Raw genomic sequence first — 15,666 nt, forward strand, 5'->3', positions numbered from 1 at the left:
AGAATATGCTGGATATATACATCTCGATATGCTTTCCATCTTAGTAAGAAAAACTCGACCCAATAAGCTGATGTCTCTTAACAACCAGGAGTTAAGTTTAGTTTGACATTCCGTTATTACTCTCCATACATTCATATTTTCTCTTTCAGTTGGGTTTTTAGAGATATGTATTCCTAAGTATTTAACGGCTGATTTTATAGGGATGTTGTATGCTTCTGTTAATTCACACTGATGAATTGGCATTAACTCACATTTATTCAGATTAAGTTTAAGTCCCGAGGCATTGGAAAATGTATTAATTGCTTGTATAATCTTGGGGACTTCAGTTAGCTGTTTTATAAAAATGGTCGTATCATCTGCCAGCTGGCTAATAACAACAGGTATCCCAATAACGTTTAACGGAGCAATGTCTGAATTTTTAATAAAAACTGAAAGCATTTCTGTAGCAATTATAAAGAGAAATGGGGAGATAGGGCAGCCCTGTTTGACCCCACGTTTGATAGCGAATCTTGGTGATGTGCCTCCTGGTAAAGAAATAGAGCTATTTGCATTATCATAAAGAGACTCTATAGTAGCTCGAAATTTATTCCCAAAACCTAAAAGTTTTAAACACTGAAAAATAAAGGGATGTTCAATTGAGTCAAAGGCTTTATAAAAGTCAAGAAACAAAATAAAGCCGTCATCTTCAATTAAATGTTTATAATCTAGGAGATCAATTACCAAGCGGATGTTGTTGTGAATAGATCTGCCTTTCATGAAACCAGACTGGGAGTCAGATATGATTTTGTCTAGGTTACTTTTTAATCTATTGGCATAAACAAGGGTTACAATTTTATAATCAGTGTTCAATAATGTGATAGGTCTAAGATTATCCAATATTTTGGGGTCTTTACCTGGTTTGGGGATTAAAGTAATTATACCTTGTTTCATAGTGGGAGGAAATGACAGATTATCAATTGCTTCCTTTAGCATAAGAAAAAAATGGATTTTTTAATAGGTCCCAAAAGTGTCGGTAGAAGTTTGATGTAAGGCCATCACAGCCGGGAGATTTATTTAAGGATAAGCTGTCTACAGCTTTGTCCAGCTCCAAAATAGTAATATCAGCATCACATAACTTTTTAAACTCCTCATCTATACATGGGATAAGATCTTTGATATGGTTGAAAAAGGAATCTGAATCAGTAACAGAAAAGGTAGACGAGTATAATTTACTGTAAAAAGAAGTTATTTCCTTAGTTATCAAGGTTGGATCTGTACATGGTTGGTTTCGAATCAATAAGGTTTTAATTGAATTTCTCTCTTGTCTTCTTTTTTCTAAACGACAGAAATAAGCTGTACTTCTCTCACCATCTTCTATCCATTTAGCTCTAGATCTTATGTAGGCTCCTTTCGCTTTTTTGAGATAGATCTCATCCAGTTTGGTTTGCAGGGTTAGAATTTTCTGTTTGTCACTGTCAGTTGGTGATGCCTTATTACAATAAGTGTTTATTTCTTTAATTAGATTAAGCTCTGCTATTTTGCTGCTTTGGCTAAATGATTTCCCATAGTGAATGGAAAATTCTCGAATTTAAAATTTTAAAAACTCCCATTTTGAAACATATGATATTATATCATCTTTAGCCATCACATCAGCAATTAAAGATTTTATACCATCACAATATGTTTGACAATTTAATAAGGTTGAATTGAATTTCCAGTAGCCCTTGTTTCTATAGCTACCACCAGGGGGTTTAAAACTCAACTTAATAACAGAGTGGTCTGTTAGAGGAGCAGCTGACATACAACAGTCTGCAACAGAGTGTATAATTGAAGCAGAAATTAACCAGAAGTCAATTCTGGATTTTGATGCATTATTTGGTTTGAACCAAGAATATTGTTTGGTGTCAGGATATTTAAGGCGCCAAGGATCTACTAAGTTATGATTGCCACAGAAATGAGATAAAACGGGGTTATGAGAACTGTGTTGACTTTTAGAAGGGTATCTGTCCAGATTTTCATCATAAACCATATTGTAATCTCCTCCCACAATTACTTTAGCATGTGGATAGGTAAGTTTAAGATTTTCAATATTTTCAGAAAGCTCTGCAAGTAATAGTTTATTTTGAGCTGGATTGTTGAAGCCATAGATATTAACAAGAAAGCTATACTCACTATCAATACTCAAGACACAGATTAGCCAGTGACCACTGTTACTGGGTTTCGAGGTCACCAATTTACCAGGCGAGTTGCAGAACAGAATGGCCAGTCCGGCTGATTTAGTGGAACCATGGTCAAAAATAATTTTATCCCCCCACTGGTTAATCCAAAAATTTTCATCTTCTGGTTTTGAGTGTGTTTCTTGTATCAAAATGAAGTTTGCTTTCTTGCCCTTGCAAAATAAAAAGATAGATTTTCTCTTAGTAATATCTCTTAAGCCCCTAGCATTCAAGGAAATACAAGAAAAATCAACATTCATTATGAACCACCACTAGCAACCGCTAGTAAACAGTAAGAAGTCTAACTGAATGGAGAAAAATGGAGAAATAAGAAAAGGCCCAAAAAATAACTTTAGGCAACGTCCCTTTCATATCAAAATATCTTTAACTTAACCATCTAACCTTCTTATACCAGGAAAGATTAAGACCCTGTTTGGTGCTTATATATTCATAGTTTTTAACCGTCAGTATACCTCAAGTGTTTTTATTGTGACTATTGTGTTTTTAAGTGATTCTGTGACCATTGATGTATCCAGCTCCTCCTCTGTAGTAAGCTCGTTTTCCAGCCGCCCGTGCTTGTTGTATCTTCGGCCACAGTGCTGCTCGAGCCTCCCTATCAGCCTTGCAGAGGTCTTCGGTGAAGCCGATCCCAAGTTCTTTGCAGATGGAGGAATCCTTGGTCATCTTCCACAGCGCATCTCGGTGTATTCTCTGTGTGAATTGGATGATGACTTGCCTGGTCTTGTTTTCCTCTCGCCTGCCAAGCCGATGAGCCGAGTCCACAATGTGGTTGATGTCTGGGGTCCACGGGGGGGAGATTTTTGTCAGCAGGTTAGTCACAACTTCTCTTATATTTTCTCCCTCTTTCTCCCATATCCCCCGGATTCTCAGATTCCAGCGACGCTTATACCGTTCGAGCTCCAGGACTCTTTCCATCAGCTCAGCATTGTCTTTTTTTATCGCCGACACCTCCCGCTCCGTGGTCTGTAGCTGAGTTTTACAGTCTTTGATCTCCGCCGCATTGAACTCAACCGCTTTAGCCATGCTAGCTAGCATAACTGAGTTCTTTTGTATTTGGGTGCCGAGATTATCCACTTTATCAGTGAGCTGTTTTATTGCTTCCAGGACGACCTTCGTTCCATCGTCAGTGGTCTGGTCTCTCATTTTGGCGGTCGGTTGGTTTTTTATCGGAGAAAATGGATCTTTTCTTTTCAGGCTCTCAGTCGAAACCTCCATCTTAGCCGCGTAGTTGTGGTGGGTAGCAGTCGTATTCCGACAGGCTTGAGCGGTTGGTTTCATGGTCCAGATTTTTTGTCAAGGTTGAACTTCGAAACACCATAAATCTCAAAGGGTCAAATAAAGGCAGTTGGACGGTGAAGTTACTGGAAAAACTGGGACTTGCATACAGCGCTCAGAGGTTCTGATGCACCCGGTACGCCATCTTGCCGGAAGTCCAGTGCTCTTTTTAACTGATCTCAACATGCCCACTTCCTGTTGCACTGCATATAAATGTCTTCCCACCTCTCCATTATCCCATAAGTGTTGCCATTCCTTGTGTATATTTCTTTTTATTACTCCTTTTGCTTCACATTTACTGAGTGCAACAGCCATACTCTCCTGTTGTTTTAATGCCTGTTTAGCCAATGTATCAGCCATGTCGTTGCCTTTAATTCCTCATTAGCTTCCTCTTCTTCTTCTGTGTTTTTTATTTTGGCGGATGGCAATACAACCTTTAAAGATGCATACCGCCACCTACTGTATCGGAGTAGGTACATTCACGGCAGTATTGAAATGCACATACACTTATTAATGTGATTATTAAAAAAAAAAAAAAAACGACTACAGAAAAAGAAACTGACAGCTTATTTCCTGTTTCTGGTATGTAACTTATCAGCCTCCTTCTATTTTCCCTGAATTCAGTAGTTTGTTGTCATTGTTATAAAGCTAGAGATAATGTTGGAGCATTCACAGCATTGCATAGTCATGTAGTGCAACCAATATAATAATACCACAAATAAATAGTGAATCCAAATAAATAGAAGTCTCCAAACATAAAGAACATAAGTCCCAAGAGAATAAAGTGCATTATAATATTGCATTATAAAATACTGTTGCACACTCTGCGCAGGCAGCGGGAGGTGTAGACAGTGGTGATCTCTGGGAGGTGGGTCCCAATTATTTTCCCTGCTGATTTCACCACTTTTTGAAGAGCCTGTTGTTCTGCCTTAGTGCAGCTGGAAAACCACACTAATAGTCCATATGTGAGCACACTTTCTACTGCGCAGTGATAGAAGTTCACCATAAGCTTCTAGGAGTTTGGTCTTCCTAATGCCCCTTTTCCACTAGTACCTACTCAGCTCGACTCTACTCGCCTCGACATGGTTTAGGTGGTTTTCCATTACAATTGAGTACCAGCTCACCGTGGGTGGAGTCATCATAGCAAGGCAGCGCACCGTCCAGCTCCCTCTGGATTCTTTGGGCCGCCACCAAGCACAGAAAAGTCTCCACCTCTTCATTTGACCACAGTACCGGTTTGCTTGCCATTTTCCGACTTTGCCAACTTCAGTGATGATCAATGCGCACGGTCGCTGTTGTTTTTTGTTTTGTTTTTTTCTTTTTTTTAATCCCGGGTTTAGTTTTTGTGCAGGAGTCGCTCTCATGTGTCCTCGCCCCCGTCCAATCAGTGGCCTGCACGGTGTTTACATCACATTTCGGCTCGACTCAGCTTGCTTGGAACCCCGGCTGAGTACGTCCCAAAATAGTATCTGCTACCAGGTACTACCACGTAATGGAAAAGGTGAGAAGTTCAGTTATCTATGAGTGACAATGAGCACGTTTAAATGCACATCATATTCTGGTATTATTCGTAATATTCGCAATATTCAGGTTGCACACCTCTTAAGACCAGTTGAAAAATTGCAAGAATTTACATTTTGCACTGTTGGATCTTAAGAAGGTTCTAAGTAGAGCTTCAAAATGCAAAAAGAAGAAATGGGAGTGAGACAAAAAAAATTGAGTAAGCAATTTATTGCAAGCAACCATCAAACTGAAATAGGCTGTTCACCAGCTGATAAAAAGTTTAAGACCATATCTCCAAAAAAAAAAAAAAAAAAAACCCTAAAATAGAAATGAAATTTTCAAAAAAGGACTCAGTAATGAGTAGATGTGCCATTCTTGTTAATCACCTCAAAAATTCGTTTCGGCATGCTTGATGCTAGTGTTTCTAGGAGGCTAGTGGGAATGTTGCTCCAAGTGGTGAAGATGGCTTCATGGAGGGCATCCACTGTCTGGAACTGGTGTCCATTTCTGTAAACTTCCCTTGCCATCCAACCCCAAATGTTCTCAATTGGATTTAGATCAGGGGAACACGCAGGATGGTTCATTTCTCTGGAAGAAGTCCTTTGTCAGGCGGGCATTGTGAACTGCAGTGTTGTCCTGTTGAAAAACCCAGTCATAACCACACAGACGATGGCCTTCAGTCATGAGGGATGCCCCCTGCAACATCTCCACATAGCCAGCTGCCATTTGACGCCTCTGCACAACCTGAAGCTCCATTGTTCCATTGAAGGAATGGAACAATGGAGCCGTCTGATGGTTATGGGACTGCAGTTGGCACCAGTGACAAGCTTAATTTGGGCCGAGGATCGTCCCATGTCTTGACGGACAGCCAATTGGATCCTTCGGCTCAGGGCCGGTGAAATTTTTTTGGGTCTACCACTTGACTTTTTTGTTCCATAACCCTCAGGATCTTTTAAGAAGTTTAAAATGAGTGTCTTACTGCGTCCAGCCTCAGCAGCAATGGCACGCTGCGAGAGGCCTTGTTGTTGGGACTTGCTTATGCAGCTCAACAATCCGACCGCGTTCAAGGAGAGAAGGCTTTTTTGCCTTTGCCATCAGGAGGCCATGACAGTGTGGATACCTGACAGAAAATGACACTGAATCCACATTTTTGCCAAGATTTGGGCTTTTAAAGGCTGTGGTCTTAAACTTTTGATCAGCTGATGAACAGCCTATTTCAGTTTATTGGTTGTTAACAATAAATTGCTTACTCAAATTTTTTTTGTCTCACTCCCATTACTTCTTTTTTTTTTTCCATTTTGAAGCTCTACGTAGAACCTTCTTAAGATCCAACAGTGCAAAATGTAAATTCTTGCAATTTCTCAACTGGTCTTAAAATTTTGATCAGGAGTGTAATTCCAATAAAAAAATGGCAAATGTTGAATTGCTGGCCAGAACATTAACTTACAGGTATCAGATGATCAAAGTGACAAGGAAACATAAACCTGAATTTGAGCCAAACAGGAGCAACAAGAATTTCTCTCTTCAATGAGCCTGCATTAACACAAGATGTGTGTGAGCAGTGTTCATATGTGGCTGCATCTCCAACAACACTGACTGAGAAGAGTTTGAGTTTCCTCGTCCTGAGTGATGGACAGTCATCATGTTTTCTAGTTTGTTGTCCTGTTGAACAATTCAGGTCAAGCAGCAGATCTGCAGCTTCAGCTGCTGCTGCTCTCACCAACACACTTGAGACTTTTAACCCTATAAAGCCATTTGTATTATATATGATACACATTATTAAATACCACATTCCGTTTTCAGTTTGATCAATACTTGACCAAAATACTGTTGCATACCTTTGAACACTTCCCCTGTTCACCCTGGAACATACCATTGACACTTCAAGTACTGTCATATATGATACAACAGAAAAACCGAATGTGATAACATATTTTTTGAAAAATCTTTTTTTTTTTTTTTTACATTTTGTTATAGGACTAAAGAAAGGGTTCAGTTTCAAAAAATTGGAATTTTCTGCCGATTCTTTCATAGTTCAGGCTTTATAGGGTTAACACGGTCATGCCTGCACAAACTTCTCCCACACACACTGCTGCTGCCCAGTTTCTCTCCTGAGTGGATTGTCATGTGTCTGTTTGTGTGACTTATACATGTAAAAGTTTGATAACAGACTGAACAGCTAAAAGGTTTCTCTCCTGAGTGAACAATCATGTGCGTTTGTGTGACCTTTATCTGAAACATGTTTACCACAAATTAAGAAACTATGTTTTCTCTCCTGAGTGGACAATCGTGTGTATTTAAATTACCCTTCTGTCTAAATCGTATACCACAAATTAAGCATCTAACAGTTTTCTCTCCTGTGTGGAGTCTCATGTGTTTATTTAAGCTACCTTTCTGTCTAAAACTTATACCACAAATTGAGCAGCGATAGGGTTTCTCTCCTGTGTGGATACTCTTGTGTGCATTTAAGCCAGATTTCTGTGTAAAACATTTACCACAAATTGAGCAGCTGAAAGGTTTCTCTCCTGTGTGGACACTGTTGTGTGTATTTAATCCAGTTTTTGTTCTAAACTGTTTACCACAAACGGAGCAGCTGAAAGGTTTCTCTCCTGTGTGGACTCTCATGTGTCTGTCTAAGTTAATTTTTTGTGTATATCTGTTACCACAGACTGAACAGGGAAATTGTTTCTCTCCTGTGTGGACTTCCATATGAGTGCTTAATTGACTTTTCCATGTAAATTTCTTTGCACAGACTGAGCAGCGATATGGTTTCTCTCCTGTGTGGATTCTCATGTGTGTATTTAAGCCAGATTTCTGTGTAAAATGTTTACCACAAATTGAGCATGTAAAAGGTTTCTCTCCTGTGTGGACTACCATATGAGTGTTTAAATCACTTTTCCCTGTAAATCTCTTAGCACAGACTGAGCAGCTGAAAGGTTTCTCTCCTGTGTGGACTCTCATATGTCTGTTTAAGCAAATTTTATGTGTAAATCTCTTAGGACAGACTGAACAGCGAAATTGTTTCTCTCTTGCATGAACTACCACATGAGTGTTTAATTCACTTTTCCCTGGAAATCTCTTGGCACAGAATGGGCAGCTGAATTTTGTCTCTCTCTTGTGCGTCAACATGTGTCTTTTTAAGAGCCATCTTTTTTTAAAGTTTGTACCACAAACAACGCAGCTCCACTGTTTCTCTCCTGTGGTTTTGTTCACAGAGCAGGAAGATGGCTTCTCTCCAGCCTCAGATCTGTCATGGCTGAAAAGGACTTCACTCACTGAGGCTAAACCTGACTGAGGCTCTCCAGTCTCCTCCAAGTCATCTTCACTGTCTTCAGTCTCAGATTCAGAGGAGTGTGAAGAGAGCAGCTGGCCATCACTACTTGCTTGGAAATCCTCTTCATCAGCTTCTGTTTCAGTGGAGCTGCTGGCCGGAGGCTCTGCCTCTGTGTTCTCCTCAGTTTGGCTTTGATGAAGCTGTGAGGACTGAGCTCTCTCTTCATCATCTTCACTCTTCACAGGGGCAGGAGTGAATGGGATATCCTTGGTGATATTGAGCTCCTCCTTTTCCTCTTTAATGTGGGGGGGCTCTGGCTCCTCCTGCTTCACACTGGGGCTGCACTCCTGCTGCTCAGGGGGAACCTCTTCTTTAATCACCAGCAGCTGCTGAGGCAACACTGAAACACACACACACACACACACACACACACACACATAAATTAAGGAAAACCATGCTTGGTAGTTTACCTTATCCTGTTACCATTTCTTCATCATGTAAACAAGATCCATGATGCTCCCTTTGCTGGATGATCTCAGCCACAAAAACAGAGAAGTCATTTTGTCTCCACATAAAATTGGTATGAAAGTGACAATGAAGAGAAGCTTATTACTACAGGCCTGAGATCCATGGAAATCACTGTACAATCATACTGAAAATACTGTGGATGAAGTGTGAAAATTGGCCATTTAGCTTCAGTGTTTCCATGAATATTTATGACTTTCCTGCATTTGTCCAGTGTTAGCCTCGAATAAATAAACACCCGTTCTCTCCTGGTGTTTTGCTGGGTCATGAGATGGGTTAATGCTGGGAATAACGTCCTTTTTCCACTGAAGAGGGAGCTAGTTTAGAGATGGAAACTGAAGGCTGCAATGACTTTAACATTTAATGTTAACCGGAATGAAATTCATGCCTAACACACACACACACACAAAATTTGATTATTATAGCCGAGGCAGGGTGAGGCCTTAACCCACATATACTTCAGTGTTGCCCCTTTTCCACCAGAAAAAACCTGGTGCTAGTTCGGAGCTGGTGCTAGAGCCGGTGCTTAACTGGTGCCAACGAAGAACCGGTTTGCTTTTCCACCAGCCAAGAGCAAAGTGGAGCCAAGTCAGAGCCACGTCATGACGTCTTCGGAAAACGTGATGACGGGTGCGCGAGACGCTCGCTCAGAATCACAATAACCATCATGAATGAATGAATGTATGATACTTTATTAATCCTTTGCAGGAAATTACATTGTCACGGCAGCTTCATCACTTCAACACACATCAAACTGCACACTCATACTATACAGTGGCTGCAGCGTCTCTGTCTCTGTCCGCCCGTCCTGTCCTGAAGCCGGTGAAACTGATCAGAGATGTGAGATGTGAGATTCGGAGCTAGGAGATGTATGTTTTTTATTGGATCCATGGATTCCTACCCACTGACCCAGCCAGGGAGCACAAGTTAGGGCTTTTATTTTAAAGACTGGAGGTCCACCAGCCGAGCCAGGGGGCCATGGCGCACACAGGCCATCTGCGGGTCTGCAGCTACACCTTACTCTAAAAACCGGCCTGCTGGGGGTGCTAGAGGGAACATCATGGGATCCCCAGACCTCATGACCCCATGACAACTCTGTGCCAAATGAAGCCTGTCATCAAATTTCATGGTGATCCACTAAATAGATTTACACATACTCCACTGCAATTTTAACAATTTGGTCTAATAAGGCAAAGGTCATGGGGTCACCAAAACTGTTGCTATTGGCATCATGAATTTTGCTACCAAATTTTGTACAGCAGACAAATCAACATGTGGTATCCACTCACAACTCCATATGACCAACTGTATGGAGTCGCCTGACATTACTCAGCAAAAAATGAACAACTGTGCAAATGATGCCGTCTACCAGTCCCAGCAGAACGGGAACCACCACCAGCCTCAGCCAACAGTCCAGCCCTACTGCTACTACCTGTCCAAATTTCCAGTAAAAAAAAAAAAAAAAAAAAAAAAAAAAAAGAATAAGGTTCAGGATTAAGATCCCCTGGGACTCCGCTGTCATATTTTGGTTTTTTGGGACTTTTTAATAGTGAGCCGGACGGACAACAACAAATACGCAGAAACAGCAGTGAGTTCAAGAAGAATTAAATGATCAAAATCTCGGACTGTGAGTCAATAATGCCGCTTTTCCACTAGCACCTACTCGGCTCGACTCGGTTTCGGTCGTTTTCCATTACCATTGAGTACCACCTCATCGTCGGTGGAGTCGTCATAGTACGGCGGCCCCGCCACCAAGCACAGAAAAGTCTCCACTTCTTCAGCTTGCCATTTTCCAACTTTGCTAACTTCAGCAATAATCAATGCGCGCGGTCGCTGTTGCCGTTTTCCTTTAAAAATGCCGGGTTGTGTCGTGAAGGAGTCGCTCTCATGTGTCGTCGCTCCCTGTCCAATCAGTGGCCTGCACTCTGTTTAGGTCACATATTCGGCTCGACTCGGCTCGCTTGGAACCCTGGCCGAGTACGTAGTACCTGGTACCAGGTACAACCACGTAATGGAAAAGCTTACAAACCGAGTAGAGTCAAGCCGAGTAGGTGCTAGTGGAAAAGCGACCGTTTCATTTCATGATTCATTCTCATTTCATCTCCCTCTATCAGAAAATGACTCCACAGCGCCACCTGCAGGCCTTAGGACATTTTAAGGTGGACCGGTATATCCCAGCAACAGGCAGAAAGCAGGAGCGGCTGGAGGGTTTGGGGCTTGAAGCAGCTCTGCTGGCGTCCTGTGCTCAACACGGACATCAGCAGTGAGACAACAACATTTGAAGTGGACAAACCTGCTCTTTCTAGTCGAACTTGAGGCTGTAAAAGAGCGTCCAGCTGCTTTCTCTGCCGCTCGTTCTCCTCTCTTAACTGCCGCAGCTGCTCCTCGTGCGCCGCTAACGTCCTTTCAAACAGTTCCAATATGTCTCGAGCCGCCGCAGCCTCTTGCTGCTGTACCAGACACGTGAGCTCCTGCACGTCACACATTCTCACACATTTACAACTACACTTTTTGGTCCTTCTGCTGTTTTCGACAGCAACTGCCTCGGCGTTGTTTTCTCTTTTACTCCTCCTTTAGCTTCCTCTTCTTCTTCTTCTTCTTCTTCTTCTTCTTCTTCTTCTATGTATTTTATGGCGGGTGGCAACCAACGTTAAGGTGCATTACCGCCACCTACTGTGCTGGAGTGTGAACCAGAATTATCTATTCCCACTACAAAATAAATAAATAAATTGAATTAAATTAACCCTCATATGGTATTCGTTTTTTTGTTACACAGGGAGTCCTGCTGGATCTGGTGGACCCATTGCAAATTGGGGCTTTTAATTCAACATAATAAAACCTTTTGTTGTTAAGATACTCAGCAGATTTTTACTTCATCCCAGTTGCAAGTAATATAAACAATACATTTGTTTGTTTTTTGTGAAAACGGGTCCCACAGACCCGAATACCTTATGAGGGTTAAATAAATAAATAAATATATTCTCTTATTTAGCCCTGTATCTTTCACAAATTGAACGAGTTTCCCTAATCCAACAGTTAATACACTTCCCAATGTTAGATCTTGTATTCCAATCCGTCTAATCTCGTTCTTTAGACTGATTCTCTCTCTAGAATACTTGCTGCAATGAAGAATGATGTGTTCTACTGACTCTTCCACTAAGCATACATCAGAAAGGCCTGTTGGATGTTTTCTGATCAAGTGAAGCGTTTTTATTCAACCCAATGTGACCTACCCTCAACCATGTCAACATGTTTTCTTCTTTAGTGCTCTTTTCAACTGATCTCACCGTGCCCACTTCCCGTTGTACTGCATATAAGTGTCTTCCCACCTCCCCATTATCCCATAAGTGTTGCCATTCCTTGTGAATATTTCTTTTTATAATTCACATTTACTGAGTGAAACAGCCATACTCTCCTGTTGTTTTAATGCTTGTTTAGCCAATGTATCAGCCATCTCGTTGCCTTTAATTCCTCTATGAGCTGGTATCCACATAAAGGTGACTATTCTATCCTGCCTCTGAAATCTATACATGGATTCATAGACTTCATTTACTACATCCTGCCTGCTGCTAGATGTGAATGATTGTATTGATAGTAATGCTGATCTTGAATCTGAACATATAATAACTTTCTGGAATTGTAATTCTTCAATCCAGTGCAAAGCTTTTAATATTGCCAACATCTCAACAGTGTATACAGTCAAATCATCAGATGTCCTCCTTTTGATTGAATTCTGCAACTGTGGAATAAAAATGGAAAATCCTGTTCTTCCAGTTTGCGGGTCTTTGGATCCATCTGTAAATACTGGAATAAATGTATGATATATGGTATGTAGTCTTTCTTCCACTAAACTCACAACATCTCCACAACCTTTATGCACAATTTCTTGAATGTGAAAGTCATGAACTGATGGAAAAAAACAGGGTGGTGTTACTGTTAATTGCACAGCAGAATTTTTTTTTTTTCTGACTTAATTCCATCTCTGCAGCTGTTCTTCCACTGCTCCATGCGAAACATTCTCCCTTATATCTCTCTCTTTCCCAACATGGAAGAAGCACTTTTATTGTTGGGTGTTTGTCTCCTGTATGTCTCTGGAGATTTACCCAGTATGTTACCATTAATTGTTTCCTTCTGAGATACAACGGCATTTCTCCCACTTCTACCTGCAGAGCTGACACAGGGGTTGTTTTGCGCGCACCACAGCAAAGTCTCAGTGCTTGAGCTTGCACCACATCCACCTTTTTCAATGAAGTTTTTGCTGCTGAACCATAAGCAATACATCCATAATCAAAAACAGATCTAATCAATGCTATATAAATAGTTTTCATAGCACATCTGCTCGCTCCCCATTCTGATCCTGATAAGCATCTCATTACATTCAATACCTTTTTACATTTAGAAATTACCTTATCAATATGTTCATTCCATGTCAACTTTGGATCAAACCATACACCCAAAAAACGGAATACTTTCACTTGCTCTATCCCTAAAACTCAACATATCTCTATCGTTTGACATCGGGTGAAGACATGCTTCCAGTTTGGAGATATGTATAACTCAATGAAGTGTGTTGTTTTATTTTCTGGAGGCATTTATTCATCCGGCCATGCGACCACACAGCATTGCCACAGGGGCGCCATGGTTTTGTTGCATGCGTCCGGTGATGTGTCTCGTAGTAAGTAAGTAACATGTAAACGGAATATTCCAGTTGCCACGGCGCAGTTACCTTAGCCGGAATATTGACCCGAACCGGAATATGGTGTGCATGTAAACGTACTCAATGAGTACGTTTACATGCACACCATATGTGTTTTCTCACTAGCACGGAGTTCATTGTATCAGAATCAACACCACAACCTCAACACTTCACTCTAAAATGGTCTAACACCAGGATTTTAACTCCAGTGATTTTGCTGTGAGAGAGAGAGAGAGAGAGAGAGAGAGAGAGAGAGAGAGAGAAGGCGGGATGCAGGTTAGGAAGTCCTCGTCTCCATCAGGTGGTGGTCTGGATCTTGACAAGATGTTTTCTCCCGCTGCTGTGATTCCTCGACTGGTCCCAAATCTGCACAGAGACAGACTGAACATCTCACTGATGATGGGGGCTTCAGCCTCCCAGTCATGTCTGATCTCTGAACTACAGCAGGCATTTTATTCTTACCTGCTGACATCTCTGGATGCACCCTCTGTCCTTCTGTCCATCCGTTCTTCTATCATCAGCAGCAATCTCAAAATGTTCTCCTGAAAAAGATATCGCAAACCGATTCTTGTTTTGGCTGCTTCCATGTAGGACTCTGCCAGCCAGTTTGAAAGGCCCTGCTTGGTTTATGAAATAAAGTAGTTCTGTTCCAAACAGAGCATTTCTGTTGATTTAATAGTAGGTTTGCAAACGTTTTACAGGAGGGTTCATCAAGCATCCCGTTTTAGAAAAGTAACATTATCTTAGTTTTTCAAAGCCATTTATGATTGCCCCTCTGATGGCTGTTGTAACCGAGTGGGAGCTCGTAGCACATCAATATTGGGTTCAATACTGACACAGTCAATGAAATGATGTTCTCTCTGTCTGAAGATGATGCCTGATAATCTGTAAATAGGGATGAGTTTCCAAAATAGCAAACTTGTCTTGTAATCTATACACATACAGCTCCAGAATGGGATTTTGGCTTCTTTCTCATATGGGGGCAATCCAATGTCCCCATATGTCACAGCCGCTGTTGAAAGCCTCACTGACATCTTACAGCTTGTAAGCAAGGATGGAATACGGATTCTGTACCCCAGAAGTTGGTGGTAGTGGCTGAGTGTAATGTGTTTCCTGTTTGGTGGAAAGGGAAAATCAGCAGCACAGTCAAAATCACAGTACAGTCTCTGCTGTCATTGGCATCTCACTTTTCTAGTTATCTTTTCCCAAAGCAAGCAGACATAGTAAAAAACTCTGTCATTTTTCTTTTTTCCTTTTCTCCAGCCATTAGTTTCCATTCATTCCACTATGAAATGAAAATGAACTTTAAGAGACTTCAAACTTTCTTCACACCAGTATTCCATCACTGTGATGAAGTCGCCCGTGTTAGTTTTCCTAAAAGCTGCAGCACTGTTGTCTTTTCCATCAGGAAATAGTTCCTGGAGAAATGTTTGCTTACACAGCCAATTATGTGAGCCATAGAAGCAGAACATTATAAAGTCGCTGTTTCAACCAAAAACTCAAATTTGAAAATTGAAGGATCTTAATTTTGTGTGGAAATGTTGAATTGAATGTTGTGTTAAGTATTTAGCATGCCCACATGGTTTGCAAAATGGTCTGTTGCAATGTAAAATGTGTTAAATGGGCCAAGTGTTCACAATCACTGGAATGGTCCTTTAATGAAGACATTTTGATATTTCAATTAATAGTGTGTGGGAACTCCATAGACAATGTAATATGTATTATTGTAAACATGGCCTGTGAAACATGCCCACAGAAACACACAGTACAGTATGTAGACCAGACAGGTCTATTGTATTAAAATATGTCATGGGTCACAGTTTTGCTTTGGTCAGCCGAAAGTTTGATCACCATACACAGGATAATAGCACATAGCTTCAACTGTTTTCTCTGGCAATGCCGCCTTTTGCGATGAACTATGACGTAACCAATTTGTGACCCTATTGTTTATGGGAAGGGGGAGGGAGGGGCAGATGGACGGTGCTGCTGAGTGGAAAAGACAAGTGAAAAAGTTTGCTCCTGGGGGTTCGTCATGGCACCCGCCTGCTTCAGCTCAGACCACCGCGGTGTTTAGGGTGACCTTGTTAGAAGTCTGTGGCTAATGTTCCACTTCCCACTTGGCAAAACCCCCACAGTTTTGGCCTCACCGACCATTTGGCCAGGAAGGGGAGGAAGTG

General features: G+C 41.3%; 1 protein-coding gene across 2 annotated transcripts; it reads right to left on the bottom strand.

The window, feature by feature from the left end:
- Positions 1-7,018: 7,018 nt before the first annotated feature.
- Positions 7,019-11,371, bottom strand: LOC115363937 (gastrula zinc finger protein XlCGF57.1-like). Of its 2 annotated transcripts, XM_030058300.1 has the most exons (3): positions 11,087-11,371; positions 7,958-8,668; positions 7,019-7,789 (listed from the first exon to the last, which is right to left on the bottom strand). In XM_030058300.1, exons 1-3 carry the CDS (start codon positions 11,277-11,279, stop codon positions 7,248-7,250), a joined length of 1,446 nt encoding a protein of 481 aa, XP_029914160.1. In that variant the 5' UTR covers positions 11,280-11,371; the 3' UTR covers positions 7,019-7,247. The 2 variants fall into 2 exon arrangements, with proteins under 2 accessions (XP_029914160.1, XP_029914159.1); XM_030058299.1 differs by having other exon boundaries at positions 7,019-8,668.
- Positions 11,372-15,666: the final 4,295 nt, after the last annotated feature.

The sequence above is a fragment of the Myripristis murdjan genome, chromosome 8, assembly GCF_902150065.1.
Source record: "Myripristis murdjan chromosome 8, fMyrMur1.1, whole genome shotgun sequence".
In the NCBI taxonomy this organism is placed as follows: domain Eukaryota; kingdom Metazoa; phylum Chordata; class Actinopteri; order Holocentriformes; family Holocentridae; genus Myripristis; species Myripristis murdjan.

What these genes read in the sequence shown, in the direction of transcription:
- LOC115363937 (XM_030058299.1), bottom strand. Translation starts at nt 11,279, where the DNA reads ATGTGTGACGTGCAGGAGCTCACGTGTCTGGTACAGCAGCAAGAGGCT. An exon ending in AGTTCGACTAGAAAGAGCAG is followed by an intron (nt 8,669 to 11,086) that starts GTTTGTCCACTT and finishes TGTGTGTTTCAG; the next exon opens with TGTTGCCTCAGCAGCTGCTG.